This window comes from Maniola hyperantus, chromosome 4 (genome assembly GCF_902806685.2).
Source record: "Maniola hyperantus chromosome 4, iAphHyp1.2, whole genome shotgun sequence".
Classification (NCBI taxonomy): domain Eukaryota; kingdom Metazoa; phylum Arthropoda; class Insecta; order Lepidoptera; family Nymphalidae; genus Maniola; species Maniola hyperantus.
This window is the reverse complement of record NC_048539.1, coordinates 6544514-6565676: the sequence shown is the minus strand read 5'-3', so window position 1 is coordinate 6565676 and position 21163 is coordinate 6544514. Positions and strand designations below refer to the sequence as shown.

Below are 21163 nucleotides of genomic sequence, written 5' to 3'. Positions count from 1 at the left end.
TTTTTATTGATGCCAGCTATTGATTAATACAGGTTTTATGCGTGGCCGCTATATTTAAAAAAAAGAAAATGACGGAAATGTCGGTAGGCCAGGCCACAGCCAGGCTCCTTACTAAAATAAGTATTCAAACCCCGTAGTCATCGTCTTGCGCCTATAAATAAATAGTACGTAGGTGTAGATTTCGGCAAAAATTGGTTTTGTTCTACTAGTACGATGCCGTGTAGAAACCGGGGTTTAATAAAAATATCGCAGTTTTTATTAAACCCATAGGTACCTCTTCCAAGTTAGCCCGCTACTATCTTAGATTGCATTAATACTTGCACCGCAGATATGTAATGAATGGAATTAAGAAAAACACGGAGTACGTTTTAAAAACTATACGCCTTTAGAAACGTAAAACTATACGTTTTAAAAACTAAGTGCCTTTTTGAGGCACAAATACAGAAAAGGTGCGGAATCTATTTCTTCAAGGTAAGTATTGACTGAGGCTAGCAAGATAAGTATTAACTGAGGTACCTATCTAAATGAATTATTCGACAAAATCGGCTAATTGAAAACGTTCTCGCGGTCAAAAGCTGATTTGATTTGGTAAGAATTTAAGAAAGACCAATGATTTGGTTAAATACCCGGACTTTGAGTGTGCAACAGTGCACCTGGATTTTTATTAATCGTTAATTATTTAGCATTACAAATGCAAAAGTGTGTTGGTTTGCCTTTGCAATGGATCTACGTGATTTTTTGTATGCATGTAGTTCAAAGTTAAAGATTCTATGGATCCCACGATATTTTTAAAACTCGAATCTACGCGGGCAAATTTAGGGGCATCATGTAGTTACAATAAAACTAAGACGAAAATGGTGGACCGAGTCAGCGCGTGCCAGACCTTAATTATTATCTCAAACTTTCAGCTTTTATAAAATAACGAAAGTCTCTCTCTCTCTATAGGATCTAATAAAATATAGCATTTTCGTGAAGCACGTAGGTATCGTTTAATTTAAGTATAAAACCTTTAAAATTAAGAAAAAGATAACATCCAAAATTATTTAATCTGTGACATGTCAGTTTCTTCAATGGAAAAGAAAATTTATACTTCCGGATTTTGTCACGAAATTAATTATAAAAGAGAGTTCAAATTCTTTCATTGAAAACTAAGGCTTTGTTTTAAAATAACAATAATTAATTTCAGTTTCAGATATACAATAAGAATGCGATGTTTGTTTCATTTCAAAATATAAGTGTCTAATATGATATTATTGATTTCATTTCCCGGGCGAAGTTTCATAGCGCATGCTTGAAAATTGCTCGGAAAATTCGTCACTGCGGCTTCGAAGGTAAGTCTCTTAAAATTCTCTCATTATTTACTGTTTTTGGTGTTAATATATACTGGTAAGCATAATTGTTACAATAAACCTTTTACTTACAACATTTTTCTACGAGTGTTCTCTCTAGTATTTGCATATTTTCTTTTCAAAACATCAAGATTTTGAAAATTACGCAATTTAGTTTTTTGTTTAATAAATTCAAATTGAGTGCAACGATTTAATTTACTACTTGGGTTAGGAATGTTTATTAAATAATTGAGAATTACCTTAATGTTTTTGAAATGAAAATTAGATTTGTAGTACTTAACAGCTATGATACTTATGCACCGAGTAGGTGCGGTACTTCATTACGTTTCATTCATTAATTGTTTCTCGTTTCTTTTCCCATTGTTGTATACATATCTCTTAATATTTTCACTTGGATTCTTCTGCAATAAGCTTGTCTAATTTTCTCTAATATTATTTTGAACTTGAACTGGTGATGAGCGTAGTTAGATATGACTGGGTAACGATGTTCCCCTATCCATTTTAGTTTGTCACTACTGGGCAGATTTCATTTAAAATGTTTGTATGTACTATATCTAATTATATGCATTTTGAACACCTATATTATATTATGTGTACAAATACAAAATGGTGGCGGCAGTTCGCCGGTGAGACCATGTGCTAACAAGCGATGTCTCTAGCATGCCACGTTTGCGATGCGACATACAATTTCTAATTTTGCAAGTCGGAGCATGTCATTTGCAAATACATCTATTTGAACGCATATAGATTAAGCCGGCTAAATTTAGATAGTATGCACTCGCATCTCGTGATAATAATCGATGTGATCACTTGGTACCGAGATACTACTAGGCGCAGTTTTTGTCTATACATTCAAAAAGGTTTAAAAAGCTTGCGATACGAAAGTTGTAATCGTTTGATTCAATATTAAAGTTCGCGTTTTTAGTTGGGTTAATACAGCTTTTGTGCTGAATTTTCTTTCAACTCCAAAGATGGTAACATAATAGGTAGCATGTAAGTGTTACAAAATCGATTGTAGCGAGATGTATACGTATGTGATGAGAGGTTGTTCTGCGAAGTGTTCTATATTTGGATGAAAGGCTGGCTGTATCGATGTCCCAGCGTCCTGCGCAGGCCCGAAGCAACTCGTCCCGGAGATTTGCTGCCAGTCCAATCGAAGCCTCCCACTTAGTGCATTCCAGACTTGGGCAGTGCATTTCATTGTTAGATTACATAGGTATCTACTTTTTACAAGATAGTAATAGGTACTGCGTATTAGTTGGGCAACTTGTGCAAGATTCAAATACCTATTTCCTACGTACCTAATTATCGTATGTTACTTTGTTATTTGAACCATTATTATTACTTATTTAAGTTACGTTGGGGTTGCTTCCTTGTCTGTCTGATATTAAGTAAATTGGGCAGCCGATTGATTTACTCTAAGCGGCCATTACAAATGTAGATACCTGTGTCCCTTTATTTACGCCTGTGTAGCTGTTAGTTCATAATAGATACCTAGTATTTTTCTCTATTTTATTGTATTATTTTACAAAAGTTGTTTACAAAGTAATATTGTATACCGAACAGACCTATCTAATAATATCACAATAATATGAACTGACTGGCACGCGACTCCGTCCGCGTGATATTTTAATAAATCCCGTTGGAACGCTGACTTTCCGGGATAAAAAGTAGTCTGCCTGTTTCCGGGATGCAAGCTGGCTCTGTACCAAATATTTATGGTGCCCATGACTTCGTCCACGTATAAAAGTATCGTGAGAACTCTTTGATTTTCCGGGATAAAAAGTGGCCTAGGCTGTGAAAAGCTAGCAGACAGACAGACAAACATTCGCATTTATAAAATTAGTATGGACGTTTGTCTTTATTAAGTTTAGCCTAGGTACGTATCTAAGTTCATAGTTTGTAACCTTCAATATGAAAACAAAAGTTGTTTTGTTGGAATGTTAAAATGTAAAATGCACTGCTGCATAGAAAGTTGTTTTGGCGGTTCGTCCTTAGCTGTAATGAATTGATCAATCTCATAGTCGTCTGCGTCAAGGTTTAGCGACAGAGCGAGTGTTCGATGAGAATAGACAAGGTCTCATTAATTTTTAACATCCTGTTCCGGGTGGCTATTACTTAATTGAAATTATTTATTTATTCCTAGTTGTATATACTTGGTCTTATTTTTTTTAGTAGGTAATACTGGTAATAGGTAGCAAGTACCTACTGTACCAAGGCTGTCCTGCACCGCACCATATTCCTATTACCATATTGGTATTCCCTTGTCATTTTGGAAAACAATAGTTTAAATGTGGTACCTACCCCTCAAACCCTCTTAACTATTTCAGGTCATTTACTTTTTATTCAAAACTAGATGATGCCCGCGACTTCCTCCGCTTGAATTTAGGTTTTTAAAAATCCCGTGGGAACTCTTTAATTTTCCGGGATAAAAAGTAACCTATGTCCTTTCCCGGGATTTAAGCTAACTCTATACTAAATTTCACCAAAATCGGTTAAACTATTGGGCTGTGAAAAGCTAGCAGACAGACAGACACACTTTCGCGTTTATTATATTGGTATGGATAGTATGAATAGTTTAGTGAAAATTAGTTTTAGTACTTAATTGTTTTTTGGTATGCCACTTCTTCAAATGAACAAGTTTTCTTGTAGACAAATATCTTCTTGTAATAAAGTATCTTACTAAATATACTCAAAAACAAACTGTCTTACCATAAAAACCTAATTTGCGTTTAAACTTTAAAAAGACGTTACACCCGATTATCCTTACGAGTTACAACTCAACATTAGTTTAAATCGCGCCTAAAGCTTTTATGGTTAGACAAGACTGAAAGATTTAAATTAAATCTATGCTTTGGAAAGGTTCGGAACTTCGGTGCACGGTACGGAATCACTAAAAATATCAGAAATAGACGAAAAAGTACCTATTTCTGTAAACAACTTCTTGCCCTCCCAAACTTGTTACTTGCACAACCTGCGCACAAGACGTCTTGCAAAAGGTCAGCATGCAAGCGGTTAAGTTGTGTAACTAATATTGACATTAGAAACATATGGGTAACCTGCTGATTTATTTGCCGCATTGGGTCAATGAAAAACTTTTCCGTTTTAATTTTTTTACTCTGTTCTAGAATAAGCTAAGATGTACTTGCCATGAATACCTACCTTTCTAAACCATTAATTACCTATCTAGTAAGTAGTAAAAGTTAAGGAAGCACAATAAAATTTTGCCAAATTCTGCTGCTACGGCAGTGGTCTACTAAAGATTGGTCAAACTAATAACGTGCCTTAGGGCACGTTGCACGCATCTTGTTTAGTTTCTTCTTTTAAAGTAACTTGGACCCCTGAATACTGAAATGCATCTTAGAAGTTTTTTGTCCATAGGCACAGGAAACGTCAAATCGTCAAGGAAACGTTCAATCTTTTCAGTATTCGGGTGAACTTTCTATAACTCCGGTATATCATTGTCATCAACCATCATCTCGTCAAAGGTAGACGTCTTAGACGGCATAGATTTCTTGTTGGAACTTACACAAGGTACGGTCTTTCGCCATTTGAATCCAGCGACTCCGGTGAATCGTTTCATATTGTCTACCTAGTTCTAACGCTGTTGGGGTGTACAATAGAAAAGTACTAATCTACAATATGATTTTGGTTTTGATAGATACACCTAATTAGTCGTTAACACGCTATCTCCGTCAAGATGGGTAAGGAAAAGACGCACATCAACATCGTAGTCATCGGGCACGTGGACTCGGGCAAGTCCACCACTACGGGCCACCTCATCTACAAATGCGGTGGTATCGACAAGCGTACCATTGAGAAGTTCGAGAAGGAGGCACAGGAAATGGGCAAGGGCTCGTTCAAGTATGCCTGGGTAAGTTTATGCCTGGTAAAGTGACTTCTTTTAACTTTGATGGGCAGGTCAATGGAATGGTAGCATTATCTTATCATTCCCTAGCTGATCCGCCAGGTTTCGCTCGTATGTATATACCTGTGTGTAAATAATTTATAAGCTAGATATTACTTCTGGATAAAGTACGAGTAGCTTTCTAATGGTAAAAGAATTATTCAAATCGGTTCAGTAGTTTCAGTGGTTATCGATTACAAACAAACAAATACATATCTGCAACGGATTGAAATCGGCCTTCAGATGATGGTTAAAACTTAAAAATCGATTGTAAAGAATCTGAGATGGAATTTGTGAAAACAGCACTAAACAATTTTAATTTTCATACCGATTTAACAGGCCTGAAACAGGTGAAAATGACCGGGGTTTTTAGTAACTCTTTTGTATGTCAACTCTATTTATATACTTTGATATGTTTACACTATCGTACATACTTTCAGAAGGGTATTATGATACATCTACTTAGATAATCTTATGTACGAAGAAATTATACGCATAATAAATCTATAAGTAGCTACTTATGTTATTTTTATAATTTTATTATGTACCTACACCGATTTCTGAACCGATTTGTTTTTTTGTTATAATTACTAGCAATCTGTCAGAAACCCCCAATTAATTTTGAAAAAATTAACCGTTCTTCTGTATATTTTTGTTTGATTCGATACAATTTTTAATTAAAACAGGTGTTGGATAAGCTAAAAGCGGAGCGCGAGCGAGGTATCACCATAGACATCGCCCTGTGGAAATTCGAGACTGCTAAGTACTACGTCACTATCATTGATGCTCCCGGGCATAGGGATTTCATCAAGAACATGATTACCGGAACTTCTCAGGTAGCGCTCCATCTATTTATTATATTTTACAATAATATTTATATTTTTACAATACTTACCTACCTGTAAAGCGTACTTAGCTGTGATAGTTTTGCTTTTAACTTCGTTATATATATACGACTATATCCAAAAACCACAACTTAGCTAGCAGCAACCATTTAGCATTAGCTGGTGTAAAGTAAATGTAAAGAAAGCCACGCCTACTTTGATACTTACTCAATCGACCTGACATGTAGCCTAAAATAAACTATTTTTTCATAATTTTGAGATTGAAGAATGTTGTTGAGTTTGATGGAAAGGAATTTGCATTTCCGTTTGTCCCCAAATCCAAGTACCGTGGTACAATGGTATCGTGGGGACGGACAGAAAATACTCAAAAATGACTAGGTAGTAGGTACTATCACAAGCTTTTCACAATGTACCTACTTAATCAAAAATAATGCGAGACTCATTGTTTTGTCTGTATTAGGCGGATTGCGCTGTACTGATCGTGGCTGCTGGTACCGGCGAGTTCGAAGCCGGCATCAGCAAGAACGGTCAAACGCGCGAGCACGCTCTGCTGGCATTCACGCTGGGCGTCAAGCAGCTGATCGTGGGCGTTAACAAGATGGACTCCACCGAACCGCCTTACCACGAAGCGCGCTATGAGGAAATCAAGAAGGAGGTCTCTTCTTACATTAAGAAAATTGGTAAGTAGTCTGAGGCTCTAGGGTAAGTCTTCCAGTTAAAAGCAGACTTTCGAATCGGGCATCGCATGTGCCGTTCTGTCTCGGCGTTAATGACGCCACTGTGATTCTAGATCTATAGGGAGAAAGATAGGGAGTAACTCTGAAATCACTCGTTAGGGTGCGTTTCCACTAATACGAGGCTGGGTGGAGTGGAGCGGAACGGTCAGTAAATTGGCCAATTACAGTGTTCGAAATTCCCATTCCGCATCAGTGGAAACTGTGGTTGGCCAATTCACGGTCCACTCCACTCCACCCAGCTTCGCGTCAATCGAAAGCGAAACGCACCCTTGCGCTTGGCATTTATCGCAGCGCCCGTAACGTGACATTGCATTAGGTACCCACGAATAATTAAAAGGTAAAAATTTGGTTCCATTTAAAGTTGGTCCAAAAGCAATATGACAATATGGGAAATGGAAAAATATAAACGTGTCTATTTTAAATATTTAATAATACATATGAAACTTGTTTTGGGAGACATAAAAATGAGGTTTCGTGTAGGTTACAACCCGGCGACGGTAGCGTTCGTGCCCATCTCGGGCTGGCACGGCGACAACATGCTGGAGCCATCTGACAAGATGCCGTGGTTCAAGGGGTGGACCATCGACCGCAAGGACGGCAAGGTGGAGGGCAAGTGCCTCATCGAGGTAACTCAACAATCCTAATACACCCTACCGGCTACCCCATATGAAAACCTGAATCGCTCCCAGTCGCCCAGGCAATGAAACAACTCTAGCGATGTTTTCTATTTTACTAACCTTTTTGTAAGAGAAACAACCCATTATTTTAAAGAAATCTGGGGAAAGGAAAATGATGAAATATCTACCTTTCCCATAAGTCCCAGCGATATGACCGTGGATTTTTGCTTGTTGTTAAAGACAACGCCAAACTTTTATTTTTATGCATAATAGTTTTTGATTTATCGTTGCAAAAGATCGGAAAAATACGACTGTAGTACGGAACCCTCGGTACGCAAGTCTGACTCGCACTTGGCTGATTTTTTTTATTGTGAGTTTAATCGAACCTACATTTGTAAATCATAATTCATAAATGTTATGATATTAGATCTATGAAGTATCATCCACTTGACTGGAAATCAAGATAGCATATAAAAATTACCTGCATCTACATAGGTATAGTAGATACCCAAGTATGACGTAAGGTAATATAAATAATATCGCATAAATATCACACTTTTATGAGATTGTTTTAGTACAGAGATAGCTTACGATTCATTGAAGCCCCGGCTAAAAATAAAGATTAAAAAAAGAGATTGTTTCAACATCTTAAACTGCACTCTTTTCTCTTACATGAATTACCTACCTAGGTACTTACTTAAAATCTTGAACCAGATTCTAATTGACCACACAATAGGGAAACCACAAAAAAACGCTCTCTTTTGTTATTTATTTTTTCTTACATACTGCTCTGGAGAAAGGCAGATGAATTTATGCTCATAATATCAATTTCAGTAGTTTATTTTGTACCGACGCGATGCAAGTAAGCTTGTACAGCTTCATTTTTAAACCTAGCAATTTCTGTATCTATATCTAGGTATTATACAATATTAAACAATAGAAGCATATTTTTTATTGTAAGTAATCGGCATTTGCCTTGTCTGGTTAAATACCCCGTGTAGGTACGCCATTGCAAATATTATACCTGCATATTAGATGAATATTAATCTTTTATTATGTAGTTATTGGATCTTCTAACAAAAAATTGTTAGTAGCAGCGTTGATTTGGGAAGTTTGCGGTGTTACCCTCCATAAATCAGGGTCCTGCCTTGATCTCTCTCAAGTCGTGGCATTTAATTCCTTCGGCGGTATTCTCACTGGATTTCAACATGGGGTTACTCAAGGGTCAACAAATTCCTGAAAATCTGGCAACCATTGGCGGTTCCTTTGGTGCTGCCAGTGTTCATGGGCAGCGTTAATCACTTAAAATCAGGTGACGCGCCTGCTGTTTGTTACTATTAATATTTAAAAAAACATTACGAACACAGTATCGGTTGTTGCAACGCAGGCTCTGGACGCCATCCAGCCTCCTTCCCGGCCCACCGAGAAGCCGCTGCGGCTGCCGCTGCAGGACGTGTACAAAATCGGCGGCATCGGCACCGTGCCCGTCGGCCGAGTCGAGACCGGCATCCTCAAGCCCGGTAAAGCTTTTCTACTAACATTCGCGCTAACAAACTTGAACTAAATGGATAGACATGGAAGAATAAACTTAAGCTATTCACCAAGACACAAACTACACTCGCGCGTTGCACCATACAGATTTGTCTGTTTTGGCGGATTATAGCAAATTATAAGCTTACTAGCTGATGCCCGCGACTTCGTCCTCGTGGGTTTTTAAAAATCCCGTGGGAACTCTTTGATTTTCCGGGACAAAAAATAGCCTATGTCACTCTCCAGGGTATAATCTATGTCCATTCCAAATTTCATCCAAATCCGTTCAGCCGTTTTTGCGTGATTGAGTAACAAACATCCAAACATCCACACTTTCACATTTATAATATTATAGTAGGAAGTAGGATTATTAATATTTTTTATGATAGTAGGTACTATTTACCTACAATAATTTTTAAATCATCATCATCGTGATCAACCCATCGCCAGCTCACTACAGAGCACGGGTCTCCTCTCACAGTGAGAAGGGTTTTGGCCATACTCTACCACCCTGGCCATGTGCGGATTGGTAGACTTCACACATCTTTGAGAACATTATGGAAAACTCTCACTCAGGCATGCCGGTTTCCTCACGATGTTTTCCTTCACCGTTAAAGCTAGTGATATTTAATTAATTAAAACCCACATAACTCCGAAAAGTTAGAAGTGCGTGCCGAGGATCGAACCCCCGCCCGATCTCCGATTAGAGAGCGGACGTCATAACCACTAGGCTATCACAGCTTCGTAGTTAGGACGTGGTTAAATAGGTAGGTTCATATCAAAAATTGCGGAACTGGCAGGATTAGAACCTGCGTCTCCCCGAGTATCGCGCTCGGAGCGCCTTAGACGGTTCTGCTGCCTGTCCCGAGATAACTATAAAGTATCGCTACTAGATGGCAACAAAAGTCGCTTCAGTGCTGAATAAAGATACTTAATATCTGCACTGGCAGCAAGTTAACTGCGTGACCTGGCAGGGGTCACGACCCTCAGCAATGAGGAATACGACGCAGAGAGCGAGAGATATTAATAAAACGGTGCCCTGTGCACAGGTATGGTGGTGGTGTTCGCGCCGGCCGCCATCACCACGGAGGTGAAGTCCGTGGAGATGCACCACGAGGCGCTGCAGGAGGCCATGCCCGGTGACAACGTCGGCTTCAACGTCAAGGTAACAACCCAGCTGCTAGATTACGAAAACACTGCGTCAATCATTGCTACAGTCTTGGGGATCCACAGGCAAAACTGATCTCAGAGGGCGCCACAAGAAGTCCGGCCAAGTTCAATGTCAAAATCACCATTGTTTGTTTTGTTTTATTGATATCGATACAATATACGATTGTTTCGTGAATTATAAAAAGATGTACCTATCAATTATACCTGGAAGCTCGTACTTACAATTAAAATTATGGCGTTTGACAACTCATTATAGCCGGTTCCACAGATATACTACCTGTATGGTCGGTTGGGCCGGTTTGCTCATGCGCCAACTGTCGGGATAAATTGGCAGTTTAGATCTCCATTCAAGGAACATTATAAATCTATATCCATACATAAAAATGCGAAAGTGTGTATGTTTGCTAGCTATTCACGGCCCATCAATTCAACCGACTTTTGACGATATGGAAATAGTGACTTTGCCATACCCTTCCTACGTTAGCCCGCATCTATGTTAGACTGCTCATAACTTCCAAGTCTTCCATCTGATGAATTCACAGTCAAGGGCTAATTTGCAATCGTAAAAAACTGGAGACAGAGCTTAAACAAGACAAATTGTCTCTACTTAAATAAATCTGTGTCGTTTTATTTTAACTAATTTTTAGAAGTCTCTATAATATGTATCTATGTATTTAAACCTCGTAAATGCAATATCTTATTAGTTATTGGTCAGTTTCGTTTTGAATCAAAATGTCCATAACGACGTATACCCCATTTATTCTAGATACGAGAAGTCACTAAGATACCTAGTCAGATTTTTTAAGCCTCCTGTAGCCTCCTGTACCTATACAAGGTATCACCAAAAAGATGGTAAATTACGATACCTATGGACATTTTTGCATCAAAGCATAAGGTAACTGAAACTGACCAATTTACATCTTAAGCGACGACAGTAAAAGTAAACTACAAAGGATCTTTGTTTTGTATCAGAACGTTTCGGTGAAGGAGTTGCGTCGTGGATACGTCGCCGGCGACTCCAAAAACTGCCCGCCTAAGGGCGCTTCCGACTTTACCGCGCAGGTAAATATCAAAACTAAAATAATCATCATTATCATCGTCATATCAACCCGTCGCTCGCCGGCCCTTTACTAAGTACGGGTCTTCTCTCCGAATGAGAAGCGTTTAGGCCAAGTGCGGATTTGGCAGAGAATTTACACACTTTTGAGAACAATACGAAAAACTTATGCATGCTTCCTCGCGATGTTTTCCATCACCGTGGAAGCAAAACAAAAGCATGATTGTAATAGCTTAAAGGGTACATAACTGACATTATACTTACTTACAAGGCTCTCTTGGCACTTGAATGTCATTGACAGGGGGGCGCTGTTGGAGAACAAAGGCTTAGAATATTCGGAATATTCAAACAAGAACAAAGGGGACACTTGACGGCAACGTTAGTTCCGATTTTCGCCACGCGCCAAGTTAGCCTTGTCGCACCGTATTTATGAATGCTATTCAACTAATATTTTTTCTATGGCTGCTCATAGCTCATCCATACTCCATACTTATATTATAAATGCGAAAGTGTGTCAGTCTGTCTGTCTGCTAGCTTTTCACGGCCCAACAGTTTAACTGCTTTTACTGAAATTTGGTACATAGTTATCTTACATCCCGGGGACGGACATAGGCTACTTTTTATCCCGGAAAATACAAGAGTTCCCACGGGATTCTTGAAGGCCTATCCGTTTTAACCGACGTATGTGTAATTTGGTACAGAGGTAGCTTGCGTCCCGGAAATTGACATAGGCAATTTTTTATTCCGGAAAATCAAAGAGATCCCACTGGTTTTTTTAAATACCTGAATCCAAGCGGACGTAGTCACGGGCATCATCTAGTAGTTTATATTTCGAAGGCTGAAGGCAAATCAATTATTACAACGCGGTAAACCAAAGATTTCTCAAAAGCGTGTTTAGTGAATATTGATTAGATTGATTTGAATCTTTTATGAAATAGATAACCTACGACTACTTATCTACGATCGAATTCCGATTTTGTTTTGCAATATTTTTTATCTATAATAGCTAGGTAAGTAGGTACCTACTTACGATATCTTGCGCAAGTTAGACCTGCTTAATTTTGACTTAGCAAGTACTAAGTAAGCAAGTTAGGTAGGTAATTAAATATTATAAATAAATAAAAATAGGTACTTACCACAGTTTTTACAAACTAACAAATTGTCATTAGGAAGCCATAGGAATAATAATTAACCATCAAGGCTGGCAGGTTTTTCGACCAGTTTTAATAATGCATTTTAATGGCAAATTTTATTCACATTAGACTAATAAATTACGAATATTGACACCTGTTAAAGTTCTATTATCTTCCTATTTGTAAAACCGGCTTGAGCCAAAGCCTCAAAAATATGACCATTTTTAGTCAAATAAACTTACACTTGTACCTACTTACTTAGTTAACGTACTTTTAATGAAGGCCGCTTATAAGCAAGCATAGTGTAGGGCGCCCTGCAGCACGATGGATCAACGATATAAAGAGGCTGACAGGAAGTGACTGGATGACGAAGGCTGAGGACCCAGTGTGGTTGCGCTCATTAGGGACGGCCTATATAATATATCAGTGGACGTCCTCAGGCTGATTATGATGATGAATGATTATTTTATTACTTATTTAAAAAAAAATTACATTTTTAATTTTTTTTTATCTTCTAAGTGTTTTTCGAGCTAACGAGATAATTATGTGTAGGTGATCGTACTCAACCACCCGGGGCAGATCAGCAACGGCTACACGCCGGTGCTGGACTGCCACACGGCGCACATCGCCTGCAAGTTCGCCGAGATCAAGGAGAAGTGCGACCGCCGTACCGGTACCGTACTTCTGTAATTTTGATCATCATGATCAATCCATCGCCGGCTCACTACAGAGGACGGGTCTCCTCTCAGAGTGAGAAGAGTTTTGGCCATAGTCTACCACACTGACCATGTGCGGATCGGTAGACTTTGGTGTGAAGGTGTGACCTTTGAGAACATTATGGAGAACTCTCAGGCATGCAGGTTTCCTCACGATATTTTCCTTCACCGTTAAAACACGTCATATTTAATTAATTAAAACATACCTAGCTCTGAAAAGTTAGAGGTGCGTGCTCGGGATCAAACCCCCGACCTCCGATTAGAAGGCAGACGTCCTAACCACTAGGCTAGCACAGCTTATTGTACTTATTTAAAATTATTTAGAAAATTCCTTGAAGTGTAAGTAAAACACTAGCATAAAAATCATAAATGAACGATTATGTTGGTGCTGTGCAGGCAAGACAACGGAGGTAGAGCCGAAGTCGATCAAGTCGGGCGATGCGGCCATCGTGATGCTGGTGCCCACCAAGGCACTGTGCGTGGAGTCGTTCCAGGAGTTCCCGCCGCTCGGCCGCTTCGCCGTGCGCGACATGCGCCAGACCGTCGCCGTCGGCGTCATCAAGGTAAACCCTTTCCCATCGCACGCGTTGTGCATTGTCGTAGAATTTTCGTGAACATGGGAATGAGGTACCCACGTCGCACCGCGAGTATCGTGGAAGGGCCTACAACACTGGTGCGACAGCGCATCGCTCAATCTACGACAACGCACAAAAAATCTTAAAAATTTCCGATGTGCTGCTGTAACGTACAAATCTTATTTAATGAGGATTGAGGACTGTGCAAGCATCCAAAATGCATAATAATGCGGAATACGACTGAGACTACTGTTTTCAGGTTCCTCATTCATGCCATACCAGTTAAACTGAGGCTTTCAGTTCGTCAGTTCCTAGAAGAGTCATATTCAATATCCTGAAAGCGCGCCGCCTCCACGACTCTTAAGGGTAGATCAGCTATTAGGTAACTCAAATAAAATTATTGTTTCAGAGCGTAACCTTCAAGGAGGTTACTACAGGTAAAATCACCAAGGCCGCCGAGAAGGCCCAGAAGAAAAAATAACTATGGGGCACCTCATCAAACTCTTCGCAGCCGGTAGCCATCTCCCGCGGCGCTGCGAGCCCCCCTGCCCCGCCCGCCCCCATGACCCCCGCTCTCCCGTCGGCCCAGTGTCATCCCCCCACACCCCCCCGGGGGCGCAGCGCCGCGGCGCGCGCCCGCCATCGGAGCTTCTTGACTGGTGACGTCACTCCCCCCCGCAAGTCGTGCATTTATCGGAACAAGATACTCAAGTTTATTCGTTTTAGTTACGTATACGTGATAAGTTTATGTCTTTGTGCTTATTTTAGGCGTAAGTCGTTCTCCAAGTATGTGTTTCCGGTGTCTAGTTTACGTTTCATACGAAACATTATATTTTTCCATCGCAAGGAGTTCAGGAGGAAAGGCGACGAAATTGAAATTGAATATTTAAGCTTTTATGATCGCCTTGTGATTGTGTTTGAGATTGTAGCCGTCTACTGTCTCATGATCAAATTTCTGAAAGTATCCGTGTTACTTTTGTTTATAGTATCCATCTTATTTATGTACTAAGAATACATAAATAATATACTCGATCTTAAACCTATCACTTGTATGTATGATACGTGACGTAATTTATAACTTTTAATACTTACCTCGTTTTATCGTAATATTATTGTAAACTGGATTAAGGTTACATCATGATTTAGTAGATGAAATAAGTTATTTTCGTAAGATTGAAGAAAAAGTGATAGTAGGGAAAGAACAACAGATTGTAGAACATGGGGGTAGTTGGTTCGAAATCGACTGCCGGTAGTTGAATTTAGCCATCATTTATAAGCGTTTAGAACGTTTTTTGATAGAAATTTGATGACTTTGTAAAGTGTAAATGTGATTTTTGTTCCTAGTTGTACTTACTCTGATATATTGACAACTTTTATTCGCCTGGAGATAGTAAAATGCAAAGGTTTAAATGTTCAATTAAAATTTCCATTACTTAAAAATTCACATAGGTACAGAAAAACTTAAAATTTTAAGCTTAACGTACCTATCTTTGTAATTTTTTCAATAATTTTGTATAGACCTTGATCCTGATAAACCAATAAAGAAGCTACTGGTAAAGTTAACATTTTTCATTCATACGATTCCGTATTGAAATAATAAAGATCTGGAGGTTCCTAATGCTGCGACTTCGTTCGTCACAGTTGGCGTCACTACTCACTCCTGGCTATACACGACCATGTTGACAAACTCACGAGAGTTGCAAACTTGAAGGTAAACTTTATCGGATATGGCCAGCCTAGATCCTGCTATAGATACAACCCTGACTCTTGAACGAATTTCCTGAAGCAACTTTACGTTTTCTTGTTTCTTATGCTTCCGCTCTCGATTGGTATTGGATTCGTTCGGTTATCAGATGGGTGGTATAAGTACGATACCTATATATGTACTTATAAGTTGCCCGAAATCCAAAGAGCAGCAACTTTGTTTCTTGGCTGAATCAGAATTGCTGCATTTTAATAATTTGTTTGATTTTATTAGATGAACAAATCGAAAAAATTTCATGATTCTAAGGTCAACGGGAAATACCTACTCTATAGGTTTTCTTGACAGACACGAAAGACGGACAAACAGACAGATAGACAACAAAGTGATCCTGTAAGGGTTCCTTTTTTTCTTTTGAGATACGGAATTCTAAAAATGGTTAGACCAATTTCAAAATTTCAAACTTTTGGGCGTCTGGCAGGGGTTGAGTTGTCATGCCACAGAGTACATTGGTATAATGTCATGACACGTGTCTGACAATGAATGACGTCATTTCTAATCGGTACTATTCCGAATAAAATATGTATAAAAAACTGGCTACCCTGGCGAGCTTCGTACCGCCACAGTCGATTCAAATTTTTAAAATTTATTCTCCGTAAGAACCATCCCCGTGCTTCAAGGAATATTATGAAAAAGAATTAGCGAAATCGGTTCAGCTTTTCTCGAGATTTGCGATCACCAACACATTCAGCGATTATGAAAAAGAATTAGCGAAATCGGTTCAGCTGTTCTCGAGATTTGCGATCAGCAACACATTCAGCGATTATGAAAAAGAATTAGCGAAATCGGTTCAGCTGTTCTCGAGATTTGCGATCAGCAACACATTCAGCGATTCATTTTTATTTATAGAGATAGACTTTATAATTTGACGTTGAGGGCAATAAATACACAGAGAAACTTTCAACTTTTATAAAATAACGAAGGTCTGGCACGCGGTGGCTCTTAGTCAGTGATGTGCACAGGGTTTGAAGCCAGGGTAGGCAGACATTTAGGTAGGTACCTATTTACTGCCAGGCCAATGAAAAATAAGCTTTGAGAAATATCAACTAGGGTAAGCAGTGACTTTATGCCTATATGACCTGCACGCCACTGCTCTTAGTCCATTTCTGAACATTTATAATATTTCACGAATGAATTTATTTGAAGAGAATAAATTGAGAGTCACGCATAGAATGCCACACAGTTCGCACTTGGCAGTAGGTAAGCGGACACATCCAGTCCAGTCACTTGCTGGCCTTGAATCATGACTTTTACTATTTATATTATACGACTTGCTTAAAATTTGAACTTAAAATAACCTATACAAAGGAGGAGCTACGACATGACCTTTAAATTAAATGCCAGATCTTTTATCATTACGCACCAACTAAGTAGGTAAGTACTTAGGTACCTTTTTACTTAAGATAGGTAGGATGTATTATTTTCTTACCTTCAAAATTTCGGAAAGACGGTATTTTTTGAAATTTGAAGTTGAGATTTTCGCTCGTTCTGGTGTGTCTAAGTGTCTGGTAATGCTTGACGTGATTACTATACTAAGTAGGTAAGTATTCCGAAGAAAATATATAAAAATTGACTTACCTACACCCTTACTACCTGTTATCTCCCAAAGCCATGATTTAAACTTCATTTTCGCTGATCGATCCTCCCTGTGGTCGCGACAATACACAGATAAATTTTCAGCTTTTATAAAATACCGATGGGCAGGCACGCTCTTAGTCCATTATCACAGGGAAGGTTCATATATATTGGATTGGAAGCATGCATGGAATTAAATCACATTCATCTATTCAACAGGTCCCACCCAGGCGAATCTGGGGTGGGTCAAGTAATAGTCGCCCCAGTCCTACCTATAACGGTTTCACTTGTCACGAAATCTTATAATCAAGGATCGACAATTTATTTTTTTATTCGAAGGTCAGTGGCTTGTTTTGCAACATTTTCTCTGCTGGTACGAAACAAAGGCTCGATGCAGCAGTCCCCTTCACTGTTTGCATGCGACAGGAAGCTGTCCCAAGGCGAGCATGCGGCTTGCACGCATTCGCTTTCTGCGGGCGACGAATCAAAAGCCTATCAAAAACTAATTCCTCGTCTAGATCAGAAATAAGGGCTAGCGCAAATTAGCGTGAGGCGTAAGTATTGATCCAATATATAGTACGCAACAGGTCGAGATGGCAATCGGGGTGGGGACACATGGGGGCACACCTACACAGCCATCGCGCGGTGCGGGATAGCGCTGGTGGTGATGGCTTAGTGTGCTAGGTGTCCCCCCGCCTCATACCCCGAATTAATAATTTATAACAGTTCCATATTAGTTAGTTCCGTATATAGGTAAGTAGGTACCCTACCTACCTATATTTTTTTGATTGACCATTGATCATCTCTATATCTCTATAACATATAAAAATTAATCACTGAATGTGTTGATGATCGCAAACCTCGAGAACAGCTGAACCGATTTCGCTGATTCTTTTTCATAATATTCCTTGAAGTAGGTACGGGGATGGTTCTTACGGAGAGAAAAATTTGAAAAATTCCTGAAAAAGAATCGACTGTTAGGCGGTACGAAGTTCGCCGGGGCAGCTATTTTGAAATAATTTTAGAACTCTAGTAGGTAGGTACCTACTCGTACTTGTTTATACCAAGAGATAACTGTGTAGTGAATACATGAATGCACTTTTCTTACTTGACATTTAAGAGTTTGGGCCAAAAGCATGTTTATTATTCTGAAAGCGTCCGAACAATAGCGGAATTGCGCCGTGGCGCGGGCGGCGCGAGTGGAGGTGGCCGTACCTAAAGGCCACTGACATCTGTTGCAGGAGCAAACCTTACCAGTTACATTACCAGTCAAACATCAAATAAGCATCGAATACGTAAATTACCTATTTAGGTATTTGCGACTCCAAGGAAGTGTAGCGTTAAGTGAGCCCCATAAGTATTTAAGTATTTTACTTTGTTAAAAATCTGAGGAATATGTTCAACTCATTGAATCGCTCGAGTAATAACAGCACAGAATATAATATAGGTACCTACGTAGTAGATAGGTACATAAATATTTTGTAGAATCCGACTAGATTTATTGACCATTGCATCGAAATTTGTAATTTCTAATTAAAGAACCAAGGATTTTTAAGAATCCTGGTTTTCCGGGATAAAATTAGCCTATGTCCGTCTCCGGGATGTACTTACCTAAGCTAACTCTGTATAAACCTACCTACAGCTACCCATCAAAATCGGTTAGTGTCGTGTATCGTCATCACTCATCAGTATTATGGCGTGAACCCCTTGCCAGACACTCATTAAACTTTTAGGTCGTCTCGCAGGGGGTTGCCACGACTGCCTGGCAGGTCATACCTGGCAGGTAAGTAGGTAGGTACCTTTATTACCTGTTATCTCCCAAAGCCACCATGATTCAAACTTCATATAGTCGCTGATTGTTCCTCCCTGTGTTGGGGATAATATGCAGAGAAACTTTCAGCTTTTATAAAATAACGAAGGTCTGGCACGTAGTGGCTCTCTTTCTACAAGTGTTAAGTAGGTAAGTATAATAGTAAACAGCAAAGTTGTAGGTACATAATGCAATAACTAGTACTAGTACTGTCAAATCTAAATTAAATTTTGCGGTAAATAAGTAAGTAGGTAGGTACCTGAATTAATAAAGTGCTTGTCTTGGAAATCTAGGAATGCGGTAGAAAAAAGCTGACACTTATTTCTTACCTTATTTCACTAATAAGTGTGGTATTAGTAGGTACTTAAATAATATGCAGCTAGGATAAATTATTATTATAGGTAGGTACTCTAAGATGACTCAAATAAGTCGTACCTAGTTGGTACCTATTACTTATTAAGTAAGTAGATCTACATCACCATCATCATCATCATCAACCTATAGACGTCCACTGTTGTACATAGGGACTTCCACACGCCACGGTCTTGCGCCGCCTGAATCCAGCGGCTCCCTGCGACTCATCTGATGTTGTCCATTCACATAGTGAGAGGGGTCTTCTAACGCTGAGCCTTCCGGTACGAGGTTGCCATTCCAGCACCTTGGGACCCCAACGTCTATCCCCGTAAAATTTTCCTAAAAACGTTAAACACACGTTTTATTTTTGACTGAAAGCTCAAATAAGTAACAATTTTCATGCGAATTTAACTTGAAAAATGTCGAGCTTTCATCCCATATTTTCCCCATAAGGATGTACAATTCCGAAAATCCTTTCTTAGTGAGCCTGACTTGCACTTGGCCGGGTTTTTTAATATCTATAACCTAACTACGACCTTGTAGGTAATTTAAAAATGGCCAATGACAACATATTTTAAAGATAATACTACTGAAGATGTAAGTATTTTCGATACCTAAGTACTATAAAATCCGAACTTACCTGAGGAACTTACGTACCATGAGTGACGTACCTCGTACCTTACGTCTCTACCTACGTACCTATACTTAGGTAGGTACTCTACCAACCTACAGCATGTAGACAGGCCGGGCAGTGACCGCCTTTGACCCACAAGATGCGTTTGTTTGCGCATATCACCTGCCTGTTCTCTTTTTAAGATTCCGTACCGTACAAGGAACCTTATAATAGTTTCATCCAGTCTTTCTGTCGGTTGGGCGGTTGTGCACTCATTCGGATTCGTATTGACAGATCTGCTCAAAACAGGAATCAAATGAAAACGAATCGTATTTTGACGAAAATGAATCGAATTCGAATGAGTGCGCAAACACCCTTAAACACCCATTTAAAAAATAAACTGCCTATTATGTAGAGGCTAGAGCATTAGGTAGGCACCTACGTCCTACATATAGTTACTTACTACTGTGCTTACAACAGGTACAACGCGTTGCATTTAGATACAAGTTTTCCCTAATTAAATAACGTTTAAGTATAAGTAATTAATCATTAAAATTTAATTAAGTAGGTACGCACTACGCAGGCACAGCACAGGTGAATAGATTTGTAGCCTGTGGATGTCATCATGATCATTATGATCAACCCATCGCCGGTTACAGAGCACGGGTCTCAGAGTGTGAAAGGTTTGGCCACCACGCTGGCCAATTGCGGATTAGCAGACTTCACACGCCTTTGAGAATACATAATAGGTATGTAGAACTCTCAGGCATGCAGGTTTCCTCACGATGTTTTCCTTCGCCGTTAAAGCGAGTGATACAGTACCTATATTTAATTTCTTAAAACGCACATGATACCAAACTGCGAAAGTTAGAGGTACATGCCCGGGATTTCTGGGTATAGTAAATATACTAAATAGTAGGAGGTAGTAGGTACCTACCTAATTGTAAAATCTTAATTATTCTTGCCTCATACCTACATATTAAAATATGTCTACCCACGAACCTACCTACCTACCTATAAGTTGGTAACTTAACAGTTGAGTAAGAAATGAATTACCTATCTACTTACTCTAATTATAGCTAGTTAATTAGCGGTTTGCATTATAGGTAGGTATAGGTAGAGATTAGCCGTCCGTGACTTACCTACCGATCTACTTTGATAAGTAAATTATAGCTATAGCATTAAAATTGTATTTTGCGCAAAATACATTAATACAAAATGTGGTGCACGAGACGTAGGTTGTACCTAGGTACCTATAAAGTTACCTAGGTGCGGAGGTAGGTAAATACTACGTGATTGAGTTGAGCTCACTTTAGCTTATTAAACTTACGGTTAGGTGTACGCCTAAGTTAAAGCTTCCAAGAATGTCTAGACAGCGATATTGGTGAAACCCACCAATTATTTATGTAGGCT

At 39.2% G+C, this 21163-nt stretch overlaps 1 protein-coding gene across 3 annotated transcripts; it reads left to right on the top strand.

Moving 5' to 3' along the window:
- The first annotated feature begins 1198 nt into the window (after positions 1-1198).
- On the top strand, positions 1199-15194 carry LOC117997362 (elongation factor 1-alpha 2). 3 transcript variants are annotated; one of them, XM_034985625.2, is made up of 11 exons: positions 1199-1331; positions 5011-5223; positions 5943-6092; positions 6562-6781; positions 7319-7464; positions 8843-8975; positions 10035-10150; positions 11128-11217; positions 12898-13018; positions 13458-13624; positions 14046-15194. In XM_034985625.2, the coding sequence occupies exons 2-11, from the start codon at positions 5050-5052 to the stop codon at positions 14115-14117; spliced, it is 1389 nt and encodes a 462-aa protein (XP_034841516.1). In that variant the 5' UTR covers positions 1199-1331; positions 5011-5049; the 3' UTR covers positions 14118-15194. The 3 variants fall into 3 exon arrangements, with proteins under 3 accessions (XP_034841516.1, XP_069354318.1, XP_034841517.1); XM_069498217.1 differs by having other exon boundaries at positions 1271-1335; XM_034985626.2 differs by having other exon boundaries at positions 1330-1386.
- Positions 15195-21163: the final 5969 nt, after the last annotated feature.